Raw genomic sequence first — 16315 nt, forward strand, 5'->3', positions numbered from 1 at the left:
CTCTCCAGTCATTTTCTTCTCCCAACTTGGGTCCATCTAGCAACTGCACGCTCTTGACTTTGAAATCTATTTTTCTAAGAGATAATTTACCTGTTTGAACTGATATCTGCTTAAACAGACAAGACAGCAAATCTAATCACTCCCCTGTAAACACACAAACACACACACACACCCTCACATATCCACAGGCATACACACTCACACAGACACGCACACAATGACACATGCACAGACATATGGATTCGTTCCAAAGCTTTACTTCGTCTATTTCCGGTTTTTAGCGTCTGTTGAATTGCTATCCACAGAGGTGCCGTCTTCATGCCGTCACACACAAAGATACTGCACGAGGACCATGTTTAGCCCAGGCGCATTTCTTCTGAGGCTCATTTATACGTCTTCATGTGCCAAAGCCCGTCATTTAAATAATGGATATTTTCGATCCCGATTCCTTTGTTGACTTTCTCGATTTCCTCTGCAGACATCTTCATGACTCCCACACACAGGGCGTGCTGTTTTCCTTCTGCCATGATTGCAACCACCGTGTCCACCGCGGCGGGGTAGAGCTTAGCTCCGGGAGAGGTCAGGCCCGGACACATGATATTGGCTCCACTGAGCACAAACTTGATGGCTCCTTTATCAACCTGCTGGCGGGGCAGGATGAAAGGGTATTTGTGAAGCAGCCTTAGCGTTGGATAAAAAGGCCCTTCTCTTTGTCTAAAAAATAGTAACTCCCCGTTTACAGTGAGTATTTCTATGTGTTCGTGGCATCGCACTATTTTGACCGGATCCTTCTTAGGCATGATTTGATTCAGCCACGGATCGATACCAGGAAACTGCTCTATCAACTGGTTCTTAATACCCTTAATAACGGAAGTTTTCAACTGGATGCAGTTGGACACATTTTCTTTTTCATCAAATTTCTTGAACATGATCCAAGGTGAAGAGGGCGACGACAAGGAAGCGCCCGGAATCGAAGAGAAAACTGAATTACAGAGAGCCCGGCGGAGGCGCTTACCGGAGAACTGCCGGCGTGGACGGTCGGTACGGCTGTTGTTAACCGGAAGAGGGAGGCGCTTTACGGCTTTCCGGGAAATCTACTTCCGCTCCTTGGAATGTGGCGTCGCACTTTCCGGCAGTATTTGGTCTTCCGATTACTCTTCGGGGCGGGACTGTAAAAGGGCGGGACTTGAAAAGGAAGGGTGGTAGAGCAATCATTTTTGTTACAGGAAGAGAAGAACGGAGGGGGCCTGTCTTCTGTTTTTTTTAATTGGGAAATGGCTCGCCATCTGTCCAATTACCCACGCCAGAAACCGGGGGACGAATGCTGAACGATAAGACCTCCTGTTCCGCACGGCCACGGCAAGGAGTCGAGTCCTGTGCGTTATTCCTCCTCCACAATCTCTCATGCTCTCACAATCTCTCGCTGGTTTAGCGCAGCGCCGAATACCTGCAAACAGTCGCTGCCTGTCACCTTCCCAGTTCTCTCCACTTGCACCCGGAGAGGAGAGGCTTTGCGGCCAGGAGGAATGCGAATGTTGTACGATTTCAATCCTTTTAAACACACCCAAACTCGTTTTATGGGCCGGCATACGGTCTCTTTTGGTGAATGTAACGGTGCTTCTGAAAATAATGGGCTTTCTGCTTTGTTTGGGTGCAGCGCTTCTCTATTCTTACTGATTTTCTGTGCGCTCATTCTGTCCGTTACTGAGCAGCATATTGAAATCTCCATGGTTGTGGAGCTCTTTCCCTTTTCAGTTCTATCAGCTTTGGATTTATAGATTTTGAAGCTGCGTTATTAGGTCCATACCCATTTCAGATTAATGTGGAGGTCACCCTGTTAATTAGGATTTTATCCGCTTAGGTTTTAATTGTCATCCAAAGAAGTGTGAGGCCCGTGAGGGCAGTAATTGTATATTTTATCTCTGTACTTTTTCACCCAGCACAAGATAGATCTGTTTCATACTACATACACAATAAGTGACTGATGAATAAATGAAAGAATGCTTCCTCTCCCCAAAGTTTTGGTCCCTTTGTTTCCCAGACAGTGCTTTGTGAAGAGAATAAGAGCAAATCCTTGCTCTGTGAGCACTTCTCTCCAATGACACATGCTTAATTTGGGAAGCCTGCACTGCAGAAGAATTGTAACAGGTGCTGAATGTATAGTGGAAAAATAACATACATTTCCTCATTTGGGGGAGCTTATAGCACATGAGGGTTTTATATGTGTGTGTTTTATACATATACATATATAATCATTATTATAAGGAATTGGCTCGCACGATTATGGAGGCTGAGGCTGAGGAGTTCCAAAATCAACAGTCAACAAGCCAGACACTCAGAAGAGCCGATGGTGTAATTCAGTTTGAATCTAAAGGCCTGAGGACCAAGATGGTATAAATTCCAGTCTGAGTCCAAGTCTGAAGGTAGATGAAGACCATTGTCCCAGCTCAAAAGCCATCCGGCGGGAGGATGGCCTTTTCAGGGGAGAGTCAACCATTTTGTTTTATTCAGGCTTCCAAACTGATTGGATAAGGCCTGTCCACATTAGGGAAGACAATCTGCTTTACTTTACAATTAAATGTTAATCTCATCCAGAAACACCCAGAATAATATTTGATCAAATATCTGTGCACCCCGTGGACCAGTCAAGTTGACACATAAATGAACCGTCACAGGGGTAGACCATCTTAAATGAGGCAGTATAATGGGGTATTTATGTGTCTGACCCTAGAGCCCAGAAATTACTCCTTCTCCATCAGTTACTAGATTGAAATCCTGGAAGTTACTTAACTTCATCTGTGCCTCAGTTTATTCATCATGAATGTGTGGTTAACAAGAATACCCATCTCCTTGGGGTTGGGGTGAGAATTGCTTGAATTAATACTTATAACAAATGGGTTTTAAATATTTGACATAGCTATTATTATTAAATTAACAGCAAAACAGTTACATAAATATTTTAAACACCCTTCACACAGGACACAGTACAACTAGCCCCCCATTTGTGCCTTCCTATTTATAGCTGAGTCTGTTCTGCTTCCCTAAAACTTCACTCCAGTCACTTTGATCCTGTGAAGTCGCACACATCCAGATGCATCTCTGGTTATTTTATAAGCCGCTAACCTAATTCATTATGTGTGGATTTTATGGGCTTAACTCTTCTTATAGGATGATCGTCTTTCTTTCGTTCTTAAGGATTGTCCCATTGTTCCGATCTGTGAAGTCATATGTATGAGCAGCATGAACGAGATGTAGAAACTCAGGGGAGGTAAAGTCATTACTGGCTAGAATGACTAGGGTGACCTGTCTAGATGCCAAATGGCTTAATCAGAAATGATCTGATCTAGACCTGGCTATCAGAGGCATGCGCAAGGGATTTTGTAGTGAAGCTATTTTAAGCAAAGGACTTAAAAATTTTTAGTCTGGAGTTCCATAGCAATGAAAAATCTTTTTGAAGTTAATTATCCTTATATGAAACCATACTCTTAATTCCATACCATGTAACTCTTCCCCAGGGTGCAACTTTCTTAGCCCACAAGCATCTCTTTGCTATCTACCATGAAAAGGGACACAAAGCTCTAGTTTTTGCTTTTAAATTCTTCAGTTAAAATGGAAAACCTCTTTTTAGACTTTCTAAAAACTCACCTTCTCTAAAATCATGGGGCCTGGTTCTTAAACTTTATAGAAAAACCTAGGTCTTTGAGGCTGGCATACATTAGCATATTAAAGAATGTGATACACAAATGTTGCTTTAAACATACTAATATGTTAAAACATGACCAACTTATTCTGGTTAAATAATTTTAAATCAATTCAAAATTAATTAACCATATGGATTTTTAGAAGAAAGAAAGTCGTGGCACAAAATTCAGTCTTTCGGGCCCGGGGTGTACCACTTCCTCAGTCTTATCAGCCCCCCTCAGTATCACTTTATTTCCTCATGAAATCAGAATAATATAGCGTGTACTTCACAAAGTGTACGGGGTAGTTTTGAGGAATAAAAAATACAGTATATAAGGGACTTACCTAATTGTAGGAAACAGTGTAAGTACATTTTAAAGTGTTTATTTACTTGCAAAACAACCTTTATGCAATAGCGATAAGATCTAAGATTATACCATATATGTAAAAAAATTACAGAAAATTAGCTTTGGATAATTTACTAAGTCAAATAGTCAAGAGATGCCAGAATTGAATTTTATATCAGTAATCTCAAGGGAATATGTAATCGACACATGGTGTTTATGTTGCAAAGATGAGGAAATCAAGTCAGAAAATTTCTCAGGTTCCTCTAATCTCCAAAATTCGGAACCTGATCCCCACACCTGGGTTGTATAATTTCAGGGGGTTCACCTAATACAAGTTTCTCTGCATTTTGATAAATGACCACTAGAGGGCAGGAGAACCAAACGAAGTCTTCATACCGTTCACCAAGATTGAAGTTCTGCATTAGAAGGAATACTAATAGGTAACTCAACTAATACGTAACTATTCTCAATTAAAAGGTAACTATTTTTTATCATACAGTTGTTTTTCCTCAGTTATATTTCCGAAATAAACAAACCCATCTCTAGAGAGTCACAAAACATTTCCCAAGTTCAGGTGAAGCACATTCTAAATAGTAATCTACTTAATTTACAGTTTGTGAATTTTTCTCTGCAACTATAGACAATCAGCAATAAAATAATTACTTCTAAAATGATGTCTTTTAAAACAAAAAATTAGCCCTACATCTTTTGCCTGTTGAAAGAAACATTAAAAGTGACTTTTCTCACATTGCTTCAATGTATAAACTATTTTTGAAAATTAAAAAAGCTATGTGTATTATAAAAATAATCTCACGACATCCAGAATGTTTTAAATTATGTCATCTACCTCATTGCTCCATTCCACAGGTAACACTGCTAAGTTTCTCATATACTGTACTACAAAAATGTACTCTGCATACCAAGCATCGTAGATGGATGGGGAGAAAACATGAGGTCGCACATGCGTCACACCTGTGCCCAAGTGGGGATGCACAGAGGAAAGGGCCCTACGTGGGAGAGGTGGGCAGGGGGTCCCTCAGGATCCTAGGGGCTCTCATTCCCAAAGCAAACCCTGGCCTCGGGATACTGAACCCTCCCTTCTCCTCTGGACTCGGCCCACCTCTCGGGCCCTGGGCCAGTCCCCAACTCTCCTGGTCTCAGATTCCCCCGATTGTCCCAGGAGGGGATGGACACGGAACTGTGGGGGCCTCACTCGGTGTGGACACGGCCTGGGCTCCTCGCCCCCAGGGCCCTGGGTGGGGGCAGCAGGATGCGCTCAGGGGTGCAGGGGCCTCCCTCCCACGTGCAGACTCAGCGCAGGGCCGGTGGCCCCGCGTCCAAGTCCACCTCCCGGCTCACACGCAGACCCCGGGCAGCGCGGGCTACAAGACCCAACATGAGCATCAGCCGTTGGTGCACTGGGCGCATGAGCTCAGGGCACCAACGGCTCCAGCCCGGCCGTTATCTCACGGTCCCAACGGCCGCTGCTCTGCGACCCCATGACCCCTGGGACCCCCAGGCCACCCTACTCCAGTCAGGCTGGCTGGAGACCTGGGAACGTGAAAGTCACGGAATACCCCCCATACACAACCTGCTGTCCTGGTCCCCAGACTCCTCCCCGAGGCCAGCTCGGTGCACGGCTTGGTCAGGGAGCCTAGAGGTAGTGTAGACACGGGCCTGGGCAGAAGGGCAGGCCACCCCGCCACTCCTCCACATCCACCTCTCCCTGCCTTCTCTAGCAGGACCCTGGGACACACACCAGGTACAGCCTGGCCCTGGCCGCGGCCCTGGCTGGTGTAGCAGGGACTGGAGGGAGCCCCCAGAGGAGGTGGCCCCACAGGGAGGGCCGAGTGAGTGTTGGGGGTAATTCCTGTTACTAGGGAGCCCCTCCTGGGCACTCAATGCCAAATTTATAGATGAGCCATGGCATGGCATGGGTCACTCAGCTCTAAGTGACCAAGCCCAGCCAAACTGAGACTCTGAGAAGTCACCACGAAGATTGCCTGTCACGGGGCTGTGACTGGCCCCAGGTCAATCTCACCCCAAAGGCCATGCTGTGCTCAGGAGCCCAAGAGGTGGCCCCTGAGCCCAGGCTTGGAGGTGAGTCCATTGTGGATGGGGGAGTATGGGGAGGGGCAAGGGCGGTGGGGTCCATGGGTGAAGAAGGCTCTAGGGAGGCTGGAGGGAGGGAGGGTGACGGTGCACGCTGGGGAGGTCTTCTGGATATGAACACATAGGGCTCTGAGCTCCAAGCAAGGAGTCAGGGGACACTGCAGGTTGGGGGTGGGCAGGAGACACAATCCAGGTGGTCCAACCAGAGCCACAGCATCTTAGACCTGGAGCGAGCTTAATGAGCATGGATCCCCAGGAACCGCCCAGGGCTAAGGAGACCGCCTCTGTGTCCTCATGGTGCAGCGGAGCGCTGGCGTGCCCAGCCTGTTGGAGGGCATCGTGGCTGCAGCAGGAGAGTTTCAGGACGAATCAGGGCTCCGGGGGTGGCCTGGGCTGGCAGGTTTGGGGGAAGATGCCCACCTGGTCTGGGACTCTGTGGTGTGTAAACGCTTAGCTACCTGACTAGAAAGACCCTGGGGGACGTGGCCTTGTGCTGGTTGGCGCTGGGGACCGATTAGAAGGAGCCCTTGGCAATCTCGAGTCCCTAGCTCCAGGCCTGACCTGCGTCCCCAAGGTGAAAGTCCACGTCTTCGGGACAAAGTCCTGAAGGGCCCATGTTGTAGAACAGGTTGGCGTTGTCAGGGATCATTAGCTCTGGTCAGGGAAGGGCGGGGGAAAGGTCAGCTGTGCTCAGGAGGGGCGACGGGCCAGGGAGAAGAAATGCTTAGAAGGAGACGAGTGGAGGGCAGAGGGGTGGGAGGGACATGGGGATTGGGACCCTTCCTGGTGCCAGGTTCCCCACTCTGCACCCACAGAAAGAGCCAATATCCCTGGGTCGGGAACAGAGCTTCTGAGATCTCTCAGAGCTAGAAGCAGGCCTGGGTGCTGGCAGAATCCGGGCCTCTGCAGTACTGCACACAGGATTCCTGTTTTGTGTGATAAAAACATTCTAGAAATAGATCATGGGGATGGGTGCACAGCATATTGAATTTGCTTAATGCCATTGAATTGTATAATTTAAAATGATTAAAAGGTAAATTTTAAAACATAAAATCTAATAAGCCATTAAACTATATGAAATAGAAAACATTTGGAAAAAAAAAAAGCTGTCATCACAAGGGAAGGGAAGAAGCTCTGGTACTGAAGCTGATGCTGACGGGGATGCCAGACCCACTGCAGCAGCAGATGCTGGAGACGCACCTGGCTTGGGCTGGGCACCAGCACAGATCTGGTGCCAGAGCTGGTACAGGAGCTCTCACTCTGTGGCTGCCTCTCATTCCGGCCCCAGGACCACAGTGGGTGAGGAAACTGAGGATGAGCCTGGATCACTTTCAGCCTGGATCTAGAACTGGAGCTGCTGTAACTCCTAAGCTGGTCCAAGGGTTCAGGCTGGAGGCGTCTGTAGTTCTGTAGCTGGTCCTCAATCTCGCTGTGTAGCTGGGGCCAGACAGACACATCTTCCCAGCTATGCGAGATCTTGGGCTGGAAGTGGCTGTAGCTTTGTGTCTCCCACTGGCAAGCTGTGGGTGAGATGCTGTCTTGCCTGCTAGGCTGTGAGCTCTGAGGTCAGGAAGGTGTCCAGGGTTCACATTTATATTGCAGGCGCCTGCACACTACAAGAAGCAGTACACGTGAATATGTGAATGAGTCCATCCCCCAGCCCAGGGCTTCTTTGTGTGTCAGGCTTCACATCTGTAAACGAACAGCACTACCTCCTGGGACCGTTGGGAGGATCACACTGACTGAATACATATGTAAGTGCCTTTTGTGTGCTGGGCACCGTCGCAGAGACCTGGGAGCAGAGCAAAGGAGCACCACAGCCCGGGCTCACGCGGAGCTGACCAGACCAGGGCGTGAGTGAGGAGCGCGGGTCACAGGGGTGTGTCCCAGCCCAGCCGGGGCAGCTGCCAGGATCAGCAGTGGAGCCCTGTCCTCGTCAGCCAGTGAAGACCAGTTTAGGTGGGGCTGGAGGGGATGTGGGCTCCTTGGTCTGAACGCTCATGCTACATGGGATCCCTGTGCAACCATTCCCCTCACAAGTCCTCAGTTTTGCCATCTTTACAGTGGGCATCTGAGGAAATCCATTCCTAGCTTCCTCCATGAAGTTTGTCTTGATCCTATGAGACAAAGAGCTCCCTGTGACCTGTCTTCTCATTGGAAACCCCAGTGTGCTCCAAGGGAACTGCTGTGTCTTCCAGGAGGCTGCTCAGGTCCCCATTCTGGTCAGTGTCTAAACTGGGCTCAGAGCCCTGGGCTTTAAGCCCCAGTGCCCACAATGCCCCTGGCATTGGTGGCACAGTAGTGAAGCCATGTCCACAGGTGCTCAAAAAGCCAGCTGGAAGTGGGAGGGGCAGAACAGCAAGGATGCTAACCTTCCTCTGGCTTTGGGTTCTGAGGAATGCTTTCCTAGGTTCAGTTGTCTTTCTACCAGTGACGTTTGCCTTGTTTTTGCTGGGCCTCTCTGGAGCTGGCCCTGGCACTGCAGTGATGCAGCTGGATCGAGGTCTTGAGATAGTACAGCAGCTGGCGCTGGAGCCAGCCTCACCGCGGGAGGGCAGTGGAGCTGCAAGAGGAGAAAAAGGTCACCGGCGTGACTGCGCTCCCATGCGCCTTCCAAAGACCACACATCCCGGTGCTTTCCAGAGGAGCCAGAGCCCAAGAGCCCACAGGAGGAAGTCCTCCCAGGCTGAGGGGTGGTCCCAGGCCAGTCTTTGCTCCTGGTCGGACAGCGGCCCCTGGGGGCTTCGACCTGAGGGGCCCATAGGGACCCCTCCTCCTATGCTCATGTGCGCGCACCCCTGGCCTCCTCACCCTGGGCTCGGCTCTGCCTCCTGTGCTCCTGGTCCCCCGGCTGGGTCAGAAGAAGGTAGGCCTGGGGCTCCAGGTCTGAGCCCAGCGTGCTGAGCTGCATGTAAGCCATAAACTGCCTGAGGCTGAGGGCTGACAAAAATCCTCCAGAAACTGGTCCAGTCAGGTGCCCAGGAAGGAGCAGGTGGTACTGGAGGTAGACGGCGTGCAGCAGAGTCAGAGGCCTGGCCTTTCCTTCCTTTCCACAGGCGCCCCTGTGGGCCCCGGTGCCAGCCCCTGCCCATCCAGAGGCCAGCCCCACCTCAGCCCGCCCCCACCTGGCTGCCAAGCAGGGGCAGGCCTGGTAACAGGCAGGGGCTACAAACAGTGTCCATGCAGGAGACTCTGACCACCCGCCCCCTCCCTCAGGGAAGCCAGGCACAGCCCTCTGTCTGTCCCCGCCCCGCTGGAACATCCACCCCAGGGGGGCAGGGAGGGCTGCGCTGCTCTGGTCACTGCCCACAGTAGGGCTCCGTGCGCAGCTGGGCTCGGAGGATGGGCGACAAGGCCGATGTGTGATCGGGATACCCGGCACACCTCTGTCCTAAGCCCTCAGATTGGGGAAGGGGCAAGCACGGCTGGGCTGTGGGTATATGCATCTTCTCTGCGGACTGGCTCTGAGCTCTCAGCCTCCCCTCTGCTCCCTGGGGACCCGGGACCCCAGCCACAGCTCTCTGACTCCTTTCTTCCTGCAGGAAAAGCCCTCAGCTCTCAGCCCTCTAGAGGGAATCACAAGATGTGAGGGATCCAGGGTTCTGCCTGAACCCCCAACCTCAGCCCCCAAATGTCACCCCGTGTGGAGACAGGAGTCCTCTCCTTGATGCCCACTCACTTCTTTAGTTGTTCCCGGGGTCCGTCCTCCTTCTGACAATGAGGGCAGAGGGACCCCTATCCAGAGGAGGCCAGGAGGGCATCACACGTGTCCACTACCTGCCTTGGTGTCCAGTGGGACTGGTGGACCCCGGACCAGAATGGAAGCCCGGGGGGGCAGAGATTTTTGTCCACTCTGTTCACTGAACTCTGCTAAGTGCTTAGAAAAGGGTCTGTGCACAGTAGGTACTTTATGTACTGTTGACAGAATGAAACTTCTCGGATGTCTGAGTGTACCTGGGGCCCCCCAGCCAGCCGCCAGGGATCCCTGCTCTGGCTACACCCAGGACAGGGGACCCCGCCCAACAGACAGAACGTGAAACCTCCTTTACAAATGGGAGAGAGCCTGGCCCACGGTCACAGGATAAGTGAGGCTTGAAGCAGAAACCTTCCTCATGGAGGAGAGGAAAATCATAAATAAGAAGCACCACATCCTTTCCACAGGCCAGGCAGGGACTCAGCACTTCCCGTAGCTTGTCCCACTGAGTCCTGGCAGTAACCCTATGAGTTTGGTCCTTGTCATACCCCAGCTGTCACATGAGCAAACCCAGGAACAGAGAGGTGAAGCGACATTCCCAAAACACACAGCTGTGCTGTAGAGGGGAGAAGCACCCACCTTTTCACTGGCAGGCTGGGGACCTGCTGGCTGCCAATGACGTTTCAGCAGGTGGAGGGGAGGTGGGACACAGGAGCTCTGCTCCAGTGGGCAGGAACCAGATTCTCCACGTTCAGGGCTGACTTGTTTTCATGCTGGGGTGGACAGAAGGGGGACACTTCAAATAATGTATGTAAACAGTAGGAAAATGCAAAAATACAGCCATAGCAAGAAGCCAAAGCAATATATAAAGAATTTTCTCAGATATCCCCCCAAATATATGAAAAGTAATTTTGCAACTGACCAAGGAGGGGGCTGACTGGTGGAGGTAGAGGAAGGGAGGAGCCCAGACTCCTTGGGACCCTGGCCACTCAGGTGCAAAGCCCCTGGGCCTGTAACCCCCAACACACACACAAACACACACACACTGGGCCTTCCAGTGGCGATCATTCTAGCATCTGCTTCCGGATGTCATCAGGCCTATAAGAGATAAGACCAATGAAACCCCAGGGGTGATATCACACGAGGCTAATGCACACACTCAGAGATGGATGATTACAGAAAGGGGTGGGATGTAGCTAGAATACAACTCAAAACTGGCGTGGGTTCTTGTCCGCAATCTTCCCCCCTTTTGGCCTTATGCCCTAGTCTCTCCCATGGAGGGGTTAAAATGAAATTCAGATACTCCCCTTCTCTGGCATGAAACTTTCCAAGGACCTCCCACATTTAGAATCAGGCCCCCAAGTGCCTCATCTCGGCCTGTGTGTCCCTCTGTCCCCTGGTACACAGGCTTACGTGATCCCTGGTGTCCTTCCCTGCGCCAGTTGCTCCGTTAACCACAGTGGGCACAACTTCCCCCTGGTGGTCACCGGCAGCACTGCAGCGCCAGACAGGAAACCAGAAATTAAACAGACCTTTGTTTGGGGTCATCAAGGCAAGCCCCACTTTTGTGGGGCTCCCAGGCCCCAGGGGGCAAAGAAGCAGGACCTACGGGATCCAGGGGGGAGCAGAGGGACCTTGGATCCTCCATGTCTCCCAGTTTCCCTCCACTGTCCTGGGACATCCATGAGGACAGGAGGCCTCACCCCAGGCAATGACTCCGCCCCCTTCCACCTCAGGACTGGAGGCTCCTGCAGGGAGGGTCTGTTCCCTGGCTCCCGGAGGAGCGGTCCAGGGCTCTACCACGTTGTGCACTACCCAGGTCCCCAGGCTGTCCTCTGCTCCCAAGGGCCCCAGGAGGTAGAAAACATTTACAGGACTCAGCACAGCGGGTCGCCAACAGAGAACCAAGGCCAACACACTCTTCTATGAAATCGTGGAACCCTCGGGGTCCCGCCCAAGCACAACAATTTGTAGAGGATGAAGCAGGTCTTCCCTCCCGTATCCTGGTGTCCCCTGGCATGGGAGTGGGAGTCTTGGGAGCCTACCCTCGTCCCACGCGCTCAGAGCGGTGGACACAAGGCCTCAGACCCTGTCCTCTCCCCGCTGCCCTGGGGATGGCCCTGCCCAGACGACCCTGGGAACCTCTGAGTCCCCGCCCAGCAGCCCGGCATCTCTCCGCTCCGGATGCCGTGCGCCGCCAGCGTGTTGCTAGGAGACTGGGTGCTGGGCCTACTCCCTCCTGGACCGCAAAGCCCACCCGGCGCGTGCGCACATGCTCTCCCCCAACGCCCTACCTTCCGTCTCCGCCCATGTGGGCGTGTCCACTGCCCACGAGCGCTTCTAGCTAACCGGCCGCGTCGCTAGCCAATCAGGGTGTCCACCACCGGGGCCTCCAGCCAATCAGATGTCCACCATCGAAGCCGCCGGCCAATCGAAGTGTCCACCACCGTGCCGCCAGCGAATCCCGGCACCCACTACGGTGGCGTCCCTCGGAGCCGCGCGGTAGCTGTAGATGTGATCTGAAGCATGGAGAAGATACCTGTCCTGGGCCTGGGCATCTGGAAGGTGAGGCGGCCCCGTGGTCGGGGAGGGGCGGCGCCTTTCCTCGGCGCTCCCTGACGTGGAGGGGCCACCTACCTGGACACCCGCGGGGACACCCCCGGGACCCCTGCCTCAGCCTCCGCAGGCCCAGCTGATCGCCCGCACCTGCTGCAGGGCTCCTCCTGTGTTTGAAAGATGGAATATTTAGATATCAGATTTTCTGAAAATGGAGGTTGTCCTTATTCATATTGAATCCCAATCATAATTATTCAGAAATAACGTCCGGGAAAGCCCAGAAGAAAAGGTGGTTATGCTTGGATAAGGGCGGGAAGATTGGCAGTCACCTCACAGATCAGAGCAGCAGCCAACCGGAAGATTGCGGAAATGTCTGTATCAAAGAGACAAGGAAATGCTGCCATTGCCAGTTTGGTTTTAAAAAGAAACCTTGATTTTTATTTTTTTTGCGGTACGCGGGCTTCTGACTGTTGTGGCCTCTGCCGTTGTGGAGCACAGGCTCCGGACGCGCAAGCCCAGCGGCCATGGCTCACGGGCCCAGCTGCTCTGTGGCATGTGGGATCTTCCCGGACCGGGGCACGAACCCGTGTCGCCTAGCATCGGCAGGCGGACTCTCAACCACTGTGCCACCAGGGAAGCCCTAAAAAGAAACATTGAAACTTTGTCTTCTTCCCCGTGTAAAAACCTGATAGTGGAAGTACTTTGGACCTTTCTCTACTTCGGACTTTCTAATTCCTGTCAGTGATTTAGACATAGCACTAACTAAAAAGCTTTTCAAATTTGCTTTCTTTTAAAACTTAGTCTTCGGTAAAAAGATATCCATTTAAGAAGTCACATAGGGGGCTTCCCTGGTGGCGCAGTGGTTGAGAGTCCGCCTGCCGACGCAGAGGGCGCGGGTTCCTGCCCCGGTCCGGGAAGATCCCACGTGCCGCGGAGCGGCTAGGCCCATAAGCCATGGCCGCTGAGCCTGCGTGTCCGGGGCCTGTGCTCCGCAACGGGAGAGGCCACAACAGTGAGAGGCCCGCGTACCGCAAAAAAAAAAAAAAAAAGAAGTCACATAGGAAGTTGTTGGATGAGTAGGAATTCGGATGATCCACCCTTGCTCATCAAAATATTATTTAAATTATTTCTTCTATCCACTTAACTCATAGAGGCCAGGGATGTAGTTTAATTCATTGTGGTTTGGTAGAATGAGTTGGAATTATTTCCTCTTTACCTCTTGTCAGAAAGATTTTGTTTTAAAGTGGGGTGAATTCTGACTTGAAAATTTTGTAGAACTATGTGTGTGTTGTGTTTAATTGCTTCATTTTAAAAATAACTATAGGACAATTGAGCTTTATTTCTTCTTGAGTTAAGTTTTTCTAGGAATATTTCCATTTTATTTCATTTCTCCAAATTGTCAGCTTCTAGTCATTGATAATAGTTTCTTAGATTTTAAATCTCTGTTTTTATCTATATGTACTGCTTTCCTTTCATGTCATTTTTTAAAAAAATTGGTCTCCTCAGTCTTGTCATAATTTTGTCTACTTTAGGGAATTCCCTGGTGGCCCAGTGGTTAGGCCTCCACGCTCCCACTGCTGGGGGCCCGGGTTCGATCCCTGGTTGGGGAACTAAGATTCCACATGCTGTGCAGCGCAGCCAAAAAAAAAAAAAGGACAACAACCAAAAAGTTTGTCTACTTTATTAAGATTTTTCAAAGAACTAACCACTGGCTTTGTTGATCTTCTTTATTGATATTTGATATTCATTCTTATTTTCATAAGTGGTTCTTCTAACTTTGAGGTGGACACTTAGTTCATTAGCTCCCAGCCACTCTGAATGTGTTCTCGTTAAATAAAGATCATTATACTGATGCATCTCGTGGGGTGATGTCAAGTTCAAGTGAGAAAGCGCCTTGTGAGCTGTGAAGCCCTTTGGGAACATGGGGTTTAATGGTCCTGTGAGCCGTCCCGGGCCTCTTCCCCTGGTTCCAGGCCCCTCGCCTGCTAGAACAACCCCATTCACAGTGAGCATTTTCTTTTCCGAACTTCCGCATTCCTGATAGAGTCCATCTCGTTCCTTTGGGTCTGGCAGATGCTCTGTGTGATGGATTATCTTTGTGTGCACATGTTACCTTCACACTTGGGCTGATAGTCTTTGTGGGTAGAGGGTGAGCCTGTACCTCCTTGCGGCTCACCTATCATCTTTATTCCTCCTAAATTTATTTATTCCTGTGTTCCATTCTGGAAACACGGCCTCTAGCTCAGTTATTTGCAAGCACTAAAAATACCTAAAGCGTTTTCCCCAAATAAGTAAAGGAATTTGAACTTAGATTAACTATAAATCCTTTCTGACTCTGACATTCCCTAATTTTAGGACAAAGGGATAGGAGTACCAATTCAGTAACTTCATTTTTTACGGATCATTGGCTGTGCATTCTAGAGTGCAAAGGGGGAATTAGGGTTGGCCTCTCCTGAATGTGGGTGGTTTACTTCTGTTCCTTGTTTTGCAGGCGGCCCCAGGGGAAGTGACGGAGGCAGTAAAAGTTGCGATAGAAGTGGGCTTGTACCACAACGAGAATGAGGTTGGAGTGGGGATCCAGTGCAAGGTCAAGGAGGGCATGGTGAGGTGGAAGGACCTGTTTATTGTCAGCAAGGTGAGCCTTCCCTGGCAGAGAGAGCGGGCTGCAGACTGCTCAGGACTGGGCCACGAGATGCGGGGAGCAGCACAGGGAGGGTTCTCGGTCTCCTCACGCGAGCTGATGACTCCACCTGTGCTTGAACCAGACGGGACAGGACTTCTGCGGCTTCGTGCAGATGCTGGGATTGGTGCGGTCAAGGGGTCGGGGACAGCATGACAGGCAGAGGTGACCTCTTGAGCAAAGGCACAGGGTATGGGACAGCGCGGGGTACAGGGGCCCGTAAGAAGCTTGACGTTCCTACATGGAAAAATGTTAGGCAGCAGAAATGCGAGGCTGGGGAAGCAGATGGGCCGACGGTGGAAGTCCGGATGCCATTTGAGGAGCTTATTCTTCTCCCCTTAGATAAAGGACCACCGCTGAAGGCTTTGAAGTAGGGAGCTTGTATTCTATGTAAGAGAGACTTGTGTTGTGTCGAGGTGATCGTAGCCGCTGAAAGAAGCACGTGTTTGAACAGGAGGCAGGAGACAGGTGACAGTAACAGCCGTAGAGGCGGGGGTGATGACGGCCTGAACTAGGATGCAGGTCAGGACGGGACAGAGAAAGGATTACGGACATCCTGGAAAGGATTCCTCCTACATTAGGCTGAATGATCGCTGCTTGGGCGTCTCCCATGAGAGCACCTTTTCTGAGAATCTCATGGTGTAAGCTGAGCTGTTGCTCATCTTTTTAGACTAAACAAGAAAAACTGCTTCATTCCTAGTGCAGCTCTACTTTAAGTCATTGTATTAGTTTCAGTAAAGGATGTAGCAACTGTGCATCAGTCACAGTAACAGAGAGCAGAAGATGCCTAGAAAGCAAAACAAGAGAGGATGATTCAGAAACGACTTATGTATGTTTGGAATCCAATGTTCAGAGAATAATACTTAGAATAACGATAATAGCTGTCTTGCACTTACTGTCAGCTAATAGTATGGTTTTAATGATGTACCAGGCACTGTTTTACACTTACTTTCTCAGTTAATCCTCACAAGCCTGTAAGGTGGGGACTGTTGTTAACACCCCATTATACAGGTGATGAAACTGAGGCACAGAAAGTCTTAGTAAGATTATCGGTCCCAGAAGCAGATACTCAGGTCAGACCCTCTTACCCTGCCTGGGGAACTGCCTCATTTTCTAGGGGTCCCTGCAGTTGGCTGCCTAGGTGGTAGAAAAGTAAAAGGTCTCAGATCACTCAACAAATAGCAGAGTAGAATTCTATTTATGAGTAATTAAGAGCCAACAAAATAAAACAGAGGGCTTCCCTGG

General features: G+C 50.5%; 1 protein-coding gene across 1 annotated transcript; it reads right to left on the bottom strand.

Moving 5' to 3' along the window:
• Window positions 1-241: 241 nt before the first annotated feature.
• On the bottom strand, window positions 242-1061 carry LOC132525860 (malignant T-cell-amplified sequence 1-like). The gene has a single exon (XM_060159416.1). The coding sequence runs from the start codon at window positions 927-929 to the stop codon at window positions 384-386; it is 546 nt and encodes a 181-aa protein (XP_060015399.1). The 5' UTR covers window positions 930-1061; the 3' UTR covers window positions 242-383.
• Between the last annotated feature and the right edge of the window lie 15254 nt (window positions 1062-16315).

The sequence above is a fragment of the Lagenorhynchus albirostris genome, chromosome 1 (assembly GCF_949774975.1).
Source record: "Lagenorhynchus albirostris chromosome 1, mLagAlb1.1, whole genome shotgun sequence".
Taxonomy (NCBI): domain Eukaryota; kingdom Metazoa; phylum Chordata; class Mammalia; order Artiodactyla; family Delphinidae; genus Lagenorhynchus; species Lagenorhynchus albirostris.

Coding starts and splice junctions, on each gene's coding strand:
- LOC132525860 (XM_060159416.1), bottom strand. CDS start 929: ATGTTCAAGAAATTTGATGAAAAAGAAAATGTGTCCAACTGCATCCAG.